The sequence below is a fragment of the Muscardinus avellanarius genome, assembly GCF_963383645.1.
Source record: "Muscardinus avellanarius genome assembly, chromosome: 17".
Lineage (NCBI taxonomy): Eukaryota > Metazoa > Chordata > Mammalia > Rodentia > Gliridae > Muscardinus > Muscardinus avellanarius.
The window spans coordinates 26,149,442-26,167,240 of NC_137803.1; the positions used below are offsets into that span (position 1 = coordinate 26,149,442).

Sequence of the window (17,799 nt, forward strand, 5' to 3'; positions counted from 1 at the left end):
GACATGAATCTGAGATCCTCTGGTCTCAGCCTTCCAAGTACTGGGATTACAAGTGTGTGCTACCAGATTTCAAAATAAAAATCTCTCTAACACACACACACACACACACACACACACACACACACACACACAAACACAAATTTGTAGCCAGGCATGGTAGTACATGCCTGTAATCCTAGCACTTGGGAGGTATAAACAAGGAGGATCAGAGATTTTTTTTTTTTTTTTTTTTTTTTGTGGTACTGGGGTTCCTGGAAACCCTTCTACCTCCGGGCTACACCCCCAGACCTATTTTTTAAAAATATTTTTTAAAATTTGGAAACAGGGTCTCTTAAGCCAGCGAGGCTGGCTTTGAACCTGCGCGATCCTCCTGTCTCCGTCTCCCAAACGCGGGGATTACAAGCGTGCGCCACCATGCCCGGCGGATCACAGATTTTAGGCCAACCTTAGTAATTGAGCCAGGTTCTCAGCAACTTATCAAAACTGTTTTAAAATAAGAAATAGTACTGGGGTTGTAACTTAGAGGTAGAATGTCCATGGGATCAGTCTCCAGCATTCTTCTAATTTCTTTTTTCTATTTTTTACAAATGTGCACCACCACAAGAAGCAGGATCTGGCTAAGTTGCAGAGGGCTTCTCAAGTTGCTGAGGCAGGACACAAACCCGTGATCCTCCTGTCGCCTGTCTGTCAGTCAGCCTCCCTGTCTGTCTGTCTGCCTCTCTGTCTTCCTGCTTCAGCCTCTCAAGTACTGGAGTTTCAAGTGTGCGCCACCACAGCTGGCCTGGCTTGTTTTTTAAATTTAGTAACTTTAGATATCTTCTGTTGTTATGAAAGATATTAGACCACCATTCCCACTTTTTCCCTGGAATCCTCTCAATATTATAATCACAGATTTTGGTTAAAGTTTTAATATTTATGTGGTAGTGATTATATAAAATTGATCACTTTTGAACTGAGGCATATCTGTGATTATATGATTTTTGTTGAACAATTTTTGTTTTCCCCAAAGCACATAATCTTAAATCACTGACTGTGTTTTCTATGTAACTCTTTTGTTAAGTTACTTCCAGATCCTCCCACAGTACCACGACACTGTGCACTCTCCATCTATTACCCCCCCCCCCCGCCCCGCCCCCGACTCCCGCATGGTTTACTCTTGTCTGGCCTGCAGCAAAGCTCCTGTCCTGTGACTTCTCCTCACCACTGCCTGGTGTTGAATCCCTGGTTCCTGAATTCCGTGTCTTCCTTTTTCTTCATCCCCTCATGTGGACGGAGTGTATCTTCCAGTAACTTCCTGAGCATGGGTGTCTGGGCTGTGTTTTGGATTGTGGCAAGTGAGAAAATGTCTTTATTCTAGTGACACACTGAGTTGGTAGTTTGGCTGGCTGTAGAGTTCTAGTGAAATTCTTTCCACTTAACGTTTTAAAGGCTTTGCTTTCCTATCATCCAGCTTCCAATATTGCTGCTGAGAGATTGAAAAATCACTTTCCTTCTTAAAAATTAATATATGAAACAAATGGGAATAGAGCCGCCAAAGCCCGTGTGCGTGCCATTTCAGCCAAGTGCAGTGTGTGCTGTGACTGCTTCAGCTCTCTTCCTCTCACTCCCCCTTCTGTCCCCCTCCTCCCACCCTTTCTCTCTCCCTCCCTCTGTCTCTCTTTTGCAGTATTGGGATCAAATCCAGGTCAAGCATTCTACCTCTGAGCTATAGTCCCCAGTCTGTCTGTCGTCTGTCCATCTGTCCCTCTCTCCCCTCTAAGCCCTTCCCCCCTCACTGGGGTTAGAACCCAACAACTTTCTACCTCTGATCTGGGAGCTACACCCAACACTATTTAATTTTCTTAATTATTATTATTATTATTATTATTATTATTATTATTATTATTATTTTGTGGTACTGGTGATGGAACCCTTCTACCTCCGGGCTACAATCCCAGACCTATTTTTTTATATTTAATTTGGAAGCAGGGTCTCTTAAGCCAGCGCGCCTGGCTTCGAAGCTGCGCCATCCTCCTGTCTCCGCCCCCCAAGCGCTCAGCGTGCGCCACCACGCCCGGCTTTAATTTTCTTAAATTTTAAAACAGGATCTCTCAGTCAGTTGCTAAGGCTGGCTGTCAGCCTGTGATCCTGTCTCAGCCTTCTGCGTAACTGGGATTACAAGCCTGGGCCACCCGCCCGGCTCCCCTTTTCTCTTTAAGAAAGTGTTGAAATTGCTGGAATTCCTCACCTTTCTGATGCCATTAGAATTTGCTGCTTGTTTTCCCCTTGTGTTTTAATACTTGCACTAGATATGAATATATCCATAATATTGTTTATATGTCTTAAAATCTTATAAATGAAACCATAGCATATATATTATTCTTAGTTTCCTTAATCTTAAAAAATTTATGCTTCTGAGATATATTCATATTGTTAATTCTAAGCCAGGCGTGGTGGCGCGCACGTGTAATCCCAGCATTCCGGAGGCTGGAGGATCGTGGTTCGCAGACAGCCTCAGCTACTTAGTGAGGCCCTCTGCAACTCAGTGAGACCCTGTTTCAAAATAAAGAATTAGCCGGGCGTGGTGGCGCACGCTTGTAATCCCCGTGCTTGGGAGGCGGAGACAGGAGGATCACGCAGGTTCGAAGCCAGCCATGCTGGTTTAAGAGACCCTGTTTCCAAATAAAAATATAAAATAGGTTTAGGAGTGTACCCTGGAGATAGAAGGGCTTCCAGGAACCCCAGTACCAAAAAAAAAAAAAAAAAAAAGGAATTAGGGCTGGGAGTGTGGCTCAGAGGTCGAATGCCCCAGGGTTCCATCCCCAGACCCGCAAAAATAAAAAAATAAAAAAATAGGGCTGGGCTGTAGCTGAGATGTAGAATGCTCCTGGGCTTAATCCCCAGTACTGCCAAAAAAAAAAAAAAAAAGAATATATATATATGGGTGTTTATCTATATGCATATATATGTATATAGTAGATTTGGGGTGGGTTATGACAGGTAAGGATTTTATGTATTTTAGAATATTTCTTTATAGCATTTTTAATTTTTTAATTATTATTATTATTATTATTATTATTATTATTATTATTATTATTATGGTGTTACTGGGCATGGAACCCAGGGGCTTTCTACCTCTGAGCTACACTCCCAGACCTATTTTCTATTTTATTTGGAATCAGGGTCTCACTAAGTTGCTGAGAGCCTCACTAAGTAGCAGAGGCTGGCTTCGAACCTGTGCAATCCTCCTGTCTCAGACTCCCAAGCGTTGGGATTACAAGCGTGCGCCACCACGCCCAGCTATAGCATTTTTTAAATTGGGCTCAACAGTTCTGGTTTTTAGAAACTAACCCTTAGGGTGTGTGTGTGTGTGTGTGTGTGTGTGTGTGTGAGAGAGAGAGAGAGAGAGAGAGAGAGAGAGAGAGAGAGAGAGAGAGAGAGAGAGAAGGGAGGGAGGGAGGGAGGGAGGGAGGGAGGGGTATTGGTGGTTCAGTCCCAGGGGCATTCTACCTCAGAGCTACACACCCAACCCTATTTTTTATTCTTTATTTTGAAACAGGGTCTCAATGAGTTGCAAAGGGCCTCACTAATAAGCTGAGGCTGTCTGTGAACTGTGATCCTCCGGTCTCAGCCTCCTAAATGTTGGGATTACAAGCATGCGCCACTATGCCTGGCTATTTTATTTTATTTCTTTATGGTCCTGGGGATGGAACCCAGGGGCATTTTACCTCCATGCCACACCTGCAGCCCAGTATTTTATTCTTTATTTTGAAACAGAGTCTCATTTAGTTGCAAAGGGCCTCAGTAGGTAGCTGAGGCTGCCTAAGAACCGCAATCCTCTTGCCTTAGCCTCCCAAATGCTGGGATTACAAGCTTTTTATTTTACTTTTAAACAGAGTCTCACTAAGTTGCTGAGGGTCTTGGTAAGTTGCTGAGGCTGGCCTCAAACCTGTAATCCTCCTGTCTCAGCCTCCCAAGTCCTGGGATTATAGGCATGTACTATCATCTCCAGTTTAAACCTTACAACTTGCCAGGTCCATGTGGAGGTAACTTTTGTGGGGTCCCTGAGGATGAAAGCAGAGGCAGCATCAGTTCAAGGGCAGGTGATAAGGAGCCACACATATCTACCTTTTCTTTCCTTTCTTCTTTTTTTCTTTCCTTCCTTCCTTCCTTCCTTCCTCTCTTTCTTTCCTGGGGATTGAATCCAGGGGCATTCTACCTTTGAGCTCCATCCCCAGCCCTATTTTATTTTTTATTGTGAAGTGAGATCTCGCTGAGTTGTGAAGTCCTCACTAATTTGCTGAGGCTGGTCTCGAACTTGTCATCCTCCTGCTTTAGCCTCCCAGGCATTGGGATTAGGGGCGTGAGCCACCATACCTGGCTTTCTCGTGTTTCTAGGACCCAGCTACGCTCATGCATTGGGAGGCTTTGTGCTCTCAGATAAGCCGCTGAGGTCAGCTCCTTAGAGGGCTGCTTCCAACTCCTGACATTATCTTCTCTGCCTTCACGGAACAAGGAGGGCACAAGAAAGTCAGTCATGAAATGATAACGATTCTCATTTGACCTGCACTTTATTTGGCCGCTGAGCCCGCATGATTTCCTTTTATTTTATTTTATTTTTTTGAAGTAAAATTTTTAAAAATTGTTTTTATGTACAGAAAACGACAGTGTACATTTAGCCCAGTTTAGTGCCAAGCTCTTTAGCCTTTGCTTTTTCCGGCTCGGCAGTGGGAGCCACAGATTGCAGACGCAGGATGTCGCCTCCCCAGTGACGGCAGATCTTATCGTGTCCGTCGTTGAAGTCGGTCCCGATAGCCTCCACCAGCTTGGCCAGGGCTCCTTTATCTTCTGAGTTAACCTGTGTGAAGGCAACCGTGGTGCACGTCTTCCTGTGGACCAGGCGCCCAGCCTCGCCTTCCCCTTGATGCTGCAGTAGGGAACCCCATCTTGCGGCACAGGCCAGGCAGGGAGACAACCAGCTCGATTCGTCTCGGGTCTGTACTTGTGGGCAAGCGTGAGCAGCTGGGTAGCTGTTTGGCGGTCCGAGGCCTGGGTGAACTGGTTGATTGCCAGAGGCACGTCGAGCCGCTTGTAGAGTATAGCCCTCCGTCGCTGCAGCCGGGTGTAGCGGGCCCACTTGACAGAGCGGGTGAGGTCCCTCTTGGGCTGGATGTCCTGTCCAGTGCTGAAGTTCTTGGGCCTTTTCTCGAACAGCGGATTCACCACCTTCTTGGCCTCCTGCTTCTTCACGACCACAGGGGCCGGGGCCACCTTCTTCCCCTTGGCCTTCTTTCCTTTCGGCATCTTGGGCGGCTGGAGGAAAGACGGTTTCCTTTTCTTGTGAAAAGAATGTAATGGTTATTCATCTCACCACCTTTTTTTATTCAATGAGAGACTTAATCTGCAACATCGAGATTAAACATCTAGAACTATGTTAAGGGTGATTTGAGGACAACTGATTCATTTTTGTAACCAAACTATTAGTTTTCTTATTAGTGGCCAAGAAAACAAATACTGAAGAGCCTTGCTCACCGTCTGGTCCCTGCAGCACACTGTTGAGGGCATGCCTGTTGCTTGCTGGTCTGGGTGCTGTGGTCACACAGATGAGCTAAGCCAGCTCCTGTCAGGCGCAGCTTTAGGAGGAGGAGCAGAGCAGCAGCTCCTGTGTGTGCTCGGCAGGTAGGGCTAGACGCGCTTCCTTTGGAACTGGAGCGTTCACCGAAGCAGACAATTCAGGACAGTCCCTTTCCCCGCAGGCGTGGGTCGAACATGGGTTTTACTTGCACTGCTGTCTCCTCTGCACATTAGTGCCATCCAGGTTTCTAGATCCCCCTGCCTAGAGTGAGGCAGGGTCTCATATTCCAGGCTAGCCTCGAACCTGGGGCTCTCCTGCCTCAGCCTCCTGGGTCAAGGGGATTGCAGGTGTGTATTACCTTGCCTGGTCTATCTCTGGATTTTCTCCTCTCCCCACCTCTTCTTCTTTTTTGATTTTTTTGGTGGTACTAGGGATGGAACCCAGAGACATTCTATTTCTGATCTACACCCCCAGGCCTATTTTATTTTTTATGTTGAAACAGGGTCTCACTAAGTTGCTGAGGGCCTTGCTAAGTTGTGGAGGTTGATCTCGAACCTGTGACCCTCCTGTCCAGCCTCCCACATGCTGGGATTGACGGTGTGCGTCCACCTCGCTCAGCCTCTGTGCTCCTCGCAGCGTGGCCTCTGTTGTCAATGCAGCTCATTTTACAGACTGTCAGTACGCCGTCATCATTACGGATTTGCCTTGAGACATTTTCTTGGGCAGCGGACATGTACAGATTGGGATCATATGTTTAGGATGGCTCAGATGGATTTCAGCCCCACTTCCCTGTTCTAACTTGTGTCTGATGTCTGATATGCTTAAGGAGAGGGGTGGTTTCTGTTAGTAAACTTACGGCTTTTTCTATGCAGGTAGAGAGTAGGAAAAGCACTAAAAGTAGAAAAAGACTATTTTGAACAAGTTTAATTTTCTCCCCTTTTTCTCACAGGTCGTGCTGTGGAAATGCAGGTGTGAGGACAGATTGTCTACCGCATGAGAACATGGGGTCGAACAGCAGCAGAATTGGTGATCTTCCTGAAAATGAGTACTTAAGAAAGTTATCAGGCCCAGAATCGGTTTCTGAGAATGACCCGTTCTGGAATCAGCTTCTTTCATTTTCTTTCCCCGCACCAACGAGCAGGTAAGAGATCGCCCGGAGACCGAGAGTCGTATGCTACTTTAATTTTTCTTTTTATTGTTTTTTTCTGTGGTACTGGGGATGGAATACGGGGCATTCTACCTCTGAGTTACACCCCAGCCCTATTTCATTTTTATTTTGAAACAGTCTCATTAGGTTGATGAGAGTCTTAGTACTCCCTGAGGCTGTCTTGGAACCCACGATCCTCTTATCTCAGCCTCCGAAGTCCTGGGATTACAGACATGTGCCACCACGCCCAACTAGACTTAAAACATGGTTTATTATTTAATAGATTTTCTGTGACAGTGTCTTCCCCCGCGTGTTCCCATCATCTGTGATCTCATCATCGTGGCAAAGGGGGGGAATAGCGAGTGGAACTGAGCTTGCTGGTCAGCTGACCTCAGGACAGGGAGACTGTCTGCGCATGTCCAGGCGCAGTGTGGCCGCAGGGTTCTTGAGGGTGGAAGAGGGCAAGGATGGAGACGGCCGGAGTCGTGCCGCGTGATGTGGTGTGAGGAGGGCACGGCCTGCCTTGCTGGGTTGAAAGCTGAACTCCGCGGCCTCTAGGAGCCGAAAGGGCAAAGAGACACATTTCCCCCAAGATTCTAACATCTGGATCTCAGCTCATCGACACCCTGTCAGACTTCTGACCTACAGAACTCTACTAAATCTGTTTTTTTTTTTTTTTTTTTTGGTGGTACTGGGGATGGAACCCAGGAGCTTTTCTACCTCCAGGGTAGACTCCCAGACCTATTTTATACTTTATACAGGGTCTCACTAAGTTGGTGAGAGCCTCACTAAGTAACTGAGGCTGGCTTCGAATCTGTGCGATCCTCCTGTCTCAGCCTCCCAAGCGCCGGGATTACAAGCGTGCGCCACCATGCCCGGCTGTATTGTTTTATACCACTGTGTTTGTGGTAAATTTTCTAGCAGCAATAGAAAATGAACACATATTTTAGCCACATGTGGTAGTGCACACCTGTAATCTCAGAACTTGGGAGGCTGAGACTGGAGGATCGCAGGTTTGATGACAGCCTCAGCACGTAGTGAGACTCTTAGCAACCTAGTGAGACCCTGTTTCCAAGTAGAAAATCAGGCTGGGGGTGTAGGCCGGAGGTCGAATGCCCTTGGGTTCAATCTCCAGTAAAACACACACACACACACACACATACACACACACACACATACACACACGCACGCGCGCGCACGTACACACACACATGCTAGTACATTTTTTGAAATACAACCCACATACCATTTCAAGTATATAATTGAATTTTTTCGTATTGTCAGAGTTGAGCAACCATCTCCATAGTCAGTTTTAGAATCTTATCACCCAATAGGGAACCTTGTCTCCTACTCACTAGCAGTGACTCCCCATTTTCAATCCCCTCAACTAACCACTAATTTACTTTTTTTTTGCGGGTCTGGGGATGGAACCCAGCGGAATTCAACCTCTGGGCTACACCTCCTGCTCTATTTTTTATTCTTTATTTTTAAACAGGGTCTCGCTGAGTTGCAGAGGGCCTCACTAAGTAGCTGATGCTGTCCGTGAACCCAGATCCACCGGTCTCAGCCTCCTGAATGCTGGGATGACAAGCGTGCCCCCACGCCCGGCTTCTAATTTACTTTCTGTCCCTGTTAGTTTGATTATTCAAGATATTTCATGCCGGGCATGGTGGTGCACGCTTGTCATCCCAGTACTTGGGAGGCTGAGACAGGAGGATCTGGGTTCGCGGATATCCTCAGCTACTTAGTGAGGCCCTTTGCAACTCAGCGAGAGCCTGTTTAAAAATAAAGAATAAAAAATAGGGTTGGGGCATAGCTTGGAGGTAGAATGCCCCTGGGTTCCAACCCCAGTATTGCCAAAAAAAAAAAAAAAGGTATTTCATGTAAATAGAACCATGTAGTAGGTGATGTGTGACTGGCTACTTCTACTTAGCACAATGTTGAAACATGTGGTAACGTACCAGTGCTGCCATTTCTTCACTGCTTAGTGATACTTCGTTGGATGGCTCTACCACATCGAGTTTGTCCGGTCATCAGTTTAATAGACATTTGGGTTGTTTTCATATTTGCCTCACTTTTTTTTTTTTTTTTCAACTTACACATATATATTTTGGTGGTACTGGGGATTGAACCCAGGGGCATTCTACTTCTGAGCTACACCCCCAGCCTTATTTTTATTTTGAAGCAGGGTCTTGCTAGGTTGATGAGAGTCTCACTACTTGTTGAGGCTAATCAAAACTGTGATCCTCCTGTCTCAGCCTCCCAAGTACTGGGATTACAGGAATATATATGCCACCATTCTGGTTAACTTACATACTTTAGTTTTTGGTACTAGGGATGGAACTCAGAGGCATTCTACCTACAAGCCCTCAGTCTAGTTTTATTTTTTCTAATTTGGAAATGGTTTCACTAGGGCTCTGAGAGCCTCGCTAAGTGGCCGAACTCCTATCTCAGCCTCCCAAATACTGGGATTACAGTGTATGTCATTATACCTGGCTTAATTTACATATTTAAACTAAGTAACATTTTTTACATAACCATGATACAATTATCATGCCTAACAAAAGTGTTAAAAATTATTGCTACCTAGTCTATATTTAAATTTCTTCAGTTTATGGTTCATTTATTATAATTGGGAATAAAACATGCTAATATATTACATTTGGTTGTTATATTTCTTAAATGTTTTTAAAAATCCATAATATATGTATTCACTCCCTACCTGTCACTATTTTTTCTATGATGCTGCCTTTTTTTTTTTTTTTTTTAAACAAATGGAAGCCGGGCATGTTGGCGCACGCTTGTAATCCCTGTGCTTGGGAGGCTGAGACAGGAGGATCGCACAGGTTCGAAGCCAGCCTCAGCTACTTAGTGAGGCTCTCAGCAACTTAGTGAGACCCTGTTTCCAAATAAAGTATAGAATAGGTCTGGGAGTATAGCCCAGAGGTAGAAAGCCCCTGGGCTCCACCCCCAGTACCACAAAAAACAAACAAACAAACACAAAGTGGAGTCAGCTATTCTGTAGAATATTCTACCTTCTGCTTTATCTGATTGCTTCTCATATCTTATAACTTGTTTTTTTATTCCCTATATTTCCTCTAGAAGTCAGACTTAAAATCTTGATAAAATTTATAATATACAGAGTTTGTTTTTCTAAAAACCAATTCTGTCCTAAAATCAGATGTAGCCAGGTATGGTGGCACATACTTGTAAGCCGAGCACTTGGGAGGCTGAGATAAGCATCCCAGATTCTAAGCCAGCCTCATCAACATAGATGGTCAACAACCTAGTGAGAGCCTGTTCCCAGATAAATAAAATCAGGAGGAGGGTGTAGTTCAATCCCAAGTACCAAAAAAAAAAAAAGTACATGTTTCAAACAAATACAAAGTTAGATGGTATGTGTATACTAGCTGGGATGGTCAAGATTACAGAATTCTTTAAAGTATTTTGGAGGAGTTAAAAGAGTCCCAAAGGAGACAGGTGGTTTAGAGACAACAAGCAAAAGCTGGAGAGTTCATGCTGGGTGTGATGGCGCACACTTGTAATCCCAGTATTTGGGAGGTGGAGACAGGAGAATCGCAGGGTCCTGGCCAGCCCGGCTGCTTAGTGACTTAGCACTTACTTGCAAAATTGTAAAGTCCTTTGCAACTTAGTGAGGCCCTGTTTCAAAATGATAAAAAAATAGGCCTGGGAAGCTGGGCCTGGTGGCGCACACTTGTAATCCCAGTATTGGGGAGGCTGAGGCAGGAGGATTTGGGTTTGCGGACAGCCTCAGCTACTTAGTGAGGCCCTTTGCAACTCAGTGAGTCCCTGTTTCAAAATAAAAAATAAAAAAAGGGCTGGAGGTGTAGCTCGGAGGTAGAATGCCCCAGGATTCAATCTCCAGTACCACAAAATAAAAAAAACAGGACAATTCAGACACTTTGGAAAAGTATATGGCCAAAGTCATTGAGGCCCGACACAGCTCTTTCTGCAGGTGTGGAACACTGTTAACTTTTTTTTAGCAGCTATAGAAAGTGAGTCCAAGCCAGGTGTGGTGGTGCACGCTTGGAATCCCAGCATTTGGGAGGCTGAGACCGGAGGATCGTGGTTTGAGGACAGCCTTGGCTACTTAGTGAGGGCCCCTGTAACTTAGTGAGACCCTGTTTCGAAAAATAAAGAATAAAAATAGGCCAGGGGCTGTTTCTTGGAGGTTGAATGCCCTGAGGTTCCATCCCCATACCCGCAAAAGAAAAAAAAAAGTGAGTACACTTTTTGTGATTTGACCCATATATCATAGATCACAGGGCTTGTGTGTTGATGATAGGGCTTGCCTTGACTACTGGAGCCCTGCCTTGATATCTGTAGATGGAACTTATAATTTTATTTATTTTTTTGAAAAGATGATGCATTTTTGTGATTCAAAATCGAGAGGATACAAAGGTTACAGTGGAAAGTGTCTTTTTCCTTTGTTCCCCATATACCTGATAGACCCCAGAGGCAATCGGTGTTATCAGTTTGCTTAAATATTCTTTCGAAGGATTTTTTTTTTTTTTTTTTTTTGGTGGTACTGGGGTTCCTGGAAGCCCTTCTACCTCCGGGCTACACTCCCAGACATATTTTTACATTTTTATTTGGAAACGGGGTCTTTTAAGCCAGCGCGGCTGGCTTCGAACCTGCGCGATCCTCCTGTCTCTGCCTCCCAAGCGCGGGGATTACAAGCGTGCGCCACCACGCCCGGCTACGAAGGATATTTTTACAGAAAAATATATGCAAACAAATATGCACATATGCCATTCTCTTTTTAGATAAAAATAACATGTATTATACATGATTTTCCACTTTGTGCTTTTGTGCTTTTCATGTTGAATACATCTGAGGGAAGCTTCTGTGAGTTGCGAAGGACCTTGCGAAGTAGCTGAGGCTGTCTGTGAACTCAGCTCCTCCGGTCTCCACTTCCTGAATGCTGGGATTACAAGCGTTCACCACCCCACCCGGCTTCCTCATTCTTTTTAACGGGTGCATAGAATACCAATATCGGTGTACTATACCAAAATTAATATAATCATTTACGTTTATGATTTGGATTTCTTCCAGTTTTTGTTATTACATATAATGCAGAAATGAATAATGTATGTATATGGGCAGAAGTGATTTTTTTTAATGATTCTGCGGATTGAATCTAGGGGCATTTTACTGAGCTACACCTCCAGGCCTATTTATTTATTTATTTATTTATTGGTACTGGGGGTGGAATCTGAGGGCTTTTCTACCTCCGAGCTATATTCCCAGACCTATTTTATACTTCATTTGGAAACAGACTCTCACTAAGTTTCTTAGAGCCTCACTCGGTAGCTGAGGCTGGCTTTGAATCTGCGCGATCTTCCTGTCTCAGCCTCCCAAGGGCTGGGATTACAAGTGTGCGCCACCACGCTGGGTCTATTTTTTTAATTTTGAAACGGGGTCTTGCTAAGTTGCTGGGTCCTTGCTAAATTGCTGAGGCTGTCCTCAGACTTGTAGTCCTCCTGTTCCAGCCTCCAGGTACTGGGGTTACAGGTGTGTGCCAACACTCCTGGCTTCAGAAGCAGTCTCTTGTGAAGGAAGTGTCACCAAATGACTCCTGTTGATTCTGCCAGTTGGTGCTGGAGGGCATGACAAGCAAGTGTAATAGGTTGGAAACAGACCTTAGGAGTGTCAAAGTGCTTCCCACATTCTTCCTGCTGCTTCATAGTCAACTGACCAGACTGCTTAGGTCTGGAGCGGCTTGGGGCTCCGAAGGGTGTGGAAGTTCTGATCACAGGGGCCTGACTGGGTGAATAAAAATATGTCCACGTGTTTCCCATTTTTGGCACACCTGCTAGAAAGCCAAGGATCAGAAGTAGGGTTTGCTGGGCGTGGTGGCGCACGCTTGTAATCCCCGCGCTTGGGAGGCAGAGACAGGAGGATCGCGCAGGTTCGAAGCCAGCCGCGCTGGCGTAAGAGACCCTGTTTTCAAAAATAAAAATAGTATAAAATAGGTCTGGGAGTGTAGCCCGGAGGTAGAAGGGCTTCCAGGAACCCCAGTACCACCACCAAAAAAAAAAAAGGAAAAAAAAAAAGATGTAGGGTTTGTTGTGGGCTCTTTTGGGGTGGATTTGGTGAAAGCACTGCTGTAGAGGGATTACTTTTTAAGTAGGGCAAGTGAATAGATGTGAAAGAATAGAAAAGTAGAACAGGACAGGAAAACCAAACCTGGCACTTGATGTGTGCCTGATGCGACGAGGGTCTCAGCTGCTACTGCTGTGCAGGCAGTGGGAAGTCCAGTCTCCCTGTGAGAATGGAAATGTCCACCGAGCAAAACTGTACAGACTAACATGTTTGACAAGTTCTGTTGGTTTAAAATTTGATATTGATTTGAGCATTATTACGTAATGAGCTTGAAGTTCTAGATTTGAGAGCAGAACTGAGCAGTATAGCAGTAGCTTCTCTCTCTCTCTCTCTCTCTCTCTCTCTCTCTCTCTCTCTCTCTCTCTATCATACTGGAGATTGAAACCAGGGATGTTCTACCTCTGCACTATACCTACAGCCATTTATTTTATTTTATTTTTTGTGGGTCTGGGGATGGAACCCAGAGGCATTTGACCTCTGAGCTATGCCCCCTGCTCATTTTTTTTTTTTATTCTTTATTTTGAAACAGGGTCTCACTGAGTTGCAGAGGGCCTCACTAAGTAGCTGAGGCTGTCTGCGAACCGCGATCCTCTGGTTTCAGCCTCCCGAATGCTTGGATTACAAGCTAGAGCCACCATGTCCGGCTCTTTTTTTTTTTTTGAAACAGGGTCTTGCTAGGTTGCAGAGAGTCTTGCTAAGTTGCTGAGGCTGTCCTTGAACCTGTGATCCTACTGTATCAGACTCCCAAGTCCTGGGATAATAGGTGTGCATCACCACACCTAGCTCTTCTGTACTATCAAGGGGAATTGTTTTGTCAATGACTGTGTGTGTGTGTGTGTGTGTGTGTGTGTGTGTGTGTGTGTGAAGAATGGAGACACTGAAGCATAGTAGGGAGCTAGATTTGGAGCCAGACTGAACTTGTTTGCAGCTCAACTCCATCACCTACTCACTCGTGAACTCTGGCCAGCTACTTCACCTCACTGAGCCTGTTGCTCTTCTGTGAAATGGAGATAATTATCCTTGCCACATCGATTTGTAGGGATGATAACACGCCACAACATGAACTTTCTTCTTTCAAGGCATAAGTATCTATTAGATAGAGCAAGGGCTCTGTCTTGAGAGTCAAAATGAGGAATGGAGGAATGGACATAAGCAGCAGAAATTGAGCCAGTTTATCCTGATTCAAAATCATGACTTTTTTTTTCTTGTGGGGATTGAACCTAGAGTATTCTACCTCCGAGGTACACACCCAGCCCTCTTTTTTATTCTTTATTTTGAATTATTATTATTACTATTTTTTGTGGTACTGAGGATGGAACCCAAGGGCTTTTCTACCTCTGAGCTATACTCCCAGACCTATTATATACTTTATTTGGAAACAGTCTCACTAAGTTGCTGACAGCCGCACTAAGTACCTGAGGCTGGCTTTGAACCTGTGTGATCCTCCTGTCTCAGCCTCCCAAGCGCTGGGATTACAAGCGTGCACAACCACGCTCAGCTTATTATTCTTTATTTTGAAACAGGGTCTTGCTAAGTTGTAAAGTACCTCACTAAGTTGCTGAGGCTGGCCGTGAACCTGTGATCTTTCGGTCACAGCCTCCCAAGTACTAGGATTAAAGGTGTGTGCCCGGCCTTACGGCTCCTTTGAATTAATTGTTAAGCTATTAAAAAAATTAGATCAGATTTGGAGGATAGTAATATTTGTTCTTTTGCATAAATGATATACACTCCCCCCCCCCCCCCCAGTACTGGGGATGGAACCCAGGGACATCCTACCTCTGAGAGAGACCCTTAGCCCTATTTTTTTTTTAAATTCTTTATTTTTAAATAGGGTCTCACTGAGTTGCAAAGGGCCTCACTAAGCCAAGGCTGTCATCAAACTGCGACCCTCCTGTCTCAGCCTCCCAAATGCTGGGATTACAAGCGTGCACCATCACGCTTGGCTAAGGATATACTTTTTTGCAAATGTCAATGTTCAGAAACCTTTACTGCATCATGAAAATCGTATTACATATACTTACCACTAGATGGTGCTCATATAAGGCAAAAGTCAGCTCTTGGCGTTTTAAACTCCTCTTTCAGCCTGGCATGGTGGCGCACACCTGTAGTCCCTGTACTTGGGAGGCTGAGACAGTAGAATTGCAGGTTGAAGGACGACATCAGCAAATGGGGAGACCCTCATCAAATTAATGAGACTCCGTTTCAAAATAAAAATAATTTAAAAAAAAAAGGACTTGGGGTGTAACTTAGAGGTAGAATATCCAATCCTTAGTACCACAAAACAAAACAACACCCTAATTTTTCTAGGCATCAGAGTACTATATAGTTTATTTTTATATGTTTAAACATACTAAATCAGAAATACTAAATTTAAAATACTAAAATCAGAAAGAGTGAAGAAAGATAAAAATGACAATCAGGAGTAGTTATTGTTAACATTTTGGTTGTATACTTTTTATTTGTTTCATGTTAAAGTGTTCTTATAATGAAAAAGCCAGCCTCAGCTACACGTTGTTTCCTCAACTCGCATTCTCTCCTATTAGTGTTTTCATACAACATAAATTTGTTTTTTGTCTTTTGTGGTGCTTGGGATTGAATGCTGGGGGTTTCTACCTTCAAGCTACACCCCCATCCCTATTTTATTTTTTATTTGGAAATAGGATCTAGCTAAGTTGATTTGAACCTGTGATCCTCCTGTTTCAGCTTACCAAGTATTGGGATTACAGTTGTGTACCACCACACCTGGCTACTATAACTTAATTTTAATTATCCTATGAATAGCCATAAGTTATTTAGCTAATGTTAGCCATTTTGTTTCTCGTTTTCACAATAATATATAAAAATATAATTTTCCCTTTGTCTTTGTGCATATCCCTAATCATGTAAATAGATGCATTCTTTATAGTTTATTGCCAGTAAAATAATTTTTTTTAATACCATATAAGTAATCTTTCATTATAGAAAAGTCAGAAAGCATATCACACATGTCATGCAAAGGTAACCACTTTTGGTATACTTTCTTACACATATTCTGTATATGTACATGCATTTATACCTTTTTCCAAAAATAGAATTATTAGTGTACTGTAGCTTTTTAAAATTAATATATTTTGTTACAGATTTGGAGAATATAATTGTGGGGAAACTGTTCCTAGGGACCCCTGTTAGAGTCCCGGACACAATTTCCCTCAAACCACAACAAAACCCAAAATGACTAAAACCAGATAATTACAGCGGGTTCTTGTCCTAAGCTAAGAATAAATATGCATAGCTTGGACAGTTGCTGAAGATTTAAAGAAGTTTATTAGAAAGATAGAAATACAGAGGATAGGTACAGCTCCATACCAGACTGGCATGGAGGGGTGACTCGAATGAGTACACCAAAGGAATCACACGTGGACTCGACCTTTTTATACCCATGACCTCCATCTTGTTTATGTGATTCTGACATAGTGAACGTCCCTGTAAGGTACCTCCCCCAGCAAGGTGTGGCAAGGTGTCTCCTTTCATGAAGGTCGACCCCTCCTACCATCTTAGCTGGCTTATCTAATCATGTAGATCTGTCTTTAGATAAAGGCCTAGTTCTCCTCTCCTATTGACTTGTTGATTACTTTTAGCTATGTTAATTTACATTGGAATAGTTGCCTGCTTTTAGGCAGAAACCAAGTCCTTGCACAGATTTGCCCCTCACCCAATTTTTGAAATATATTAATAATCATAGCGTTCTCAAATCTTCCTAGGCCATTTCCGATACTGATACATATTTGATGTGTCCTTTTCAGTAAATATGATTTTTAAAATTACCCCTCCCCCCAAAAAAAGTCACTGAATGATTTTCTTTGGCCAGCTTGGAAACCTGAGAGACAAGGTCCCTTGCCCTCATACAGTTTATATGTTTAGCAGAAGAGATAGCCAGTAAACAAGTGGAACAAGGTCATTCTTGGAAGTGCCGAGGATAAAGAACCATAGAGCTAGGCATGGCGAGGGAAAGAACAGACGCAAACGCAACAGGAAGCGGCTGCAGTTAGGGAGTCCCTGTGAAAGCAGCAGGGACAGAGGCACTGTCACCAGGAGGAAGCTGCGTATTTTGGAGACTAGTGCTCCAAGACGGACCAGTGAGCATGAAGAGCTCGAGAGAGGAGAGGCCCTCTGACCTTGGTGAGACTCCATTTCAAAATAAAAAATAAAATTGGTCCCGGGGTATAGCTCAGAGGTAGAATGCCCCTGGGTTCAATCCCCAGTATAAAACACACACACAACACACACACACACACACACACACACACACACACACACTTTGAAGCAGGAATGAGCTCTGTGTGTTAGAAGAATGAAAAAGCCAGGTGTGGTGGGAGGGCGAGCAAGGAAACAGATTCCACAGGGGCTTCTGCCCCATGAAGAGTCTTGCACTGCACGGTATTCCAAAGACGCGCGTATTTTAATGCTGGTATTTATGAATCGAGTCTAGTTTGCTATAATTACTGTCATTCAGTCAGTCATTAATTTTTGTGGTACTGGGGATTGAACTCAGAAGTACTTTACTTCTAAGCTACACCCCGAGCCCTCTTTTATTTTTGTTTTGAAACAAGGTCTGGCTAAGTTGCAGAGGGCCTCATTAAGTAGCGGAGGCTGGCGGCGAACCTGTGATCCTCCTGTCTCAGCCGTCCAAGTATTACAGTTAGAGGCATGCACCATCACACCAGTTTTTGAATCATTTTTAATGTATAATTCAGTGATTTTGAGTCCATTCACAATGTTGTAAAACTATCCCCGCACACCGCTTTCAGACCCTTTTCCTTGTTTGAGGTCTAGATGCTCTAGCGTTTGCTCTTGGATGGTGTCCTGGGGATTGAACCTAGGGCTGTTGTTTAGAGCTGTACCCCTGCTCCTCTTTTATTATGTATGTGTGTATATACTTATTTTTATGGCTCTGGGCATGGAACCCAGGGGAATTCTACTTCTCAGCTACTTC

General features: G+C 44.1%; 1 protein-coding gene and 1 pseudogene across 2 annotated transcripts in view; one reads left to right on the forward strand and one right to left on the reverse strand.

The window, feature by feature from the left end:
* Positions 1-4,654: 4,654 nt before the first annotated feature.
* On the reverse strand, positions 4,655-5,283 carry LOC308276216 (large ribosomal subunit protein eL8-like; annotated as a pseudogene). The gene has a single exon. The product of its transcript is annotated as a large ribosomal subunit protein eL8-like (transcript).
* A 1,232-nt stretch (positions 5,284-6,515) lies between these two features.
* The window catches only part of DYM (dymeclin), a gene marked incomplete at its 3' end in the record, with an annotated part of 378,817 nt that continues 367,533 nt past the window's right edge, over positions 6,516-17,799 (forward strand). The window contains exon 1 of the mRNA XM_080714686.1: positions 6,516-6,695. Coding sequence (XP_080570812.1) covers positions 6,556-6,695 — 140 coding nt within the window. The 5' untranslated portion in view covers positions 6,516-6,555. The remainder of the gene's footprint in view (positions 6,696-17,799) is intronic.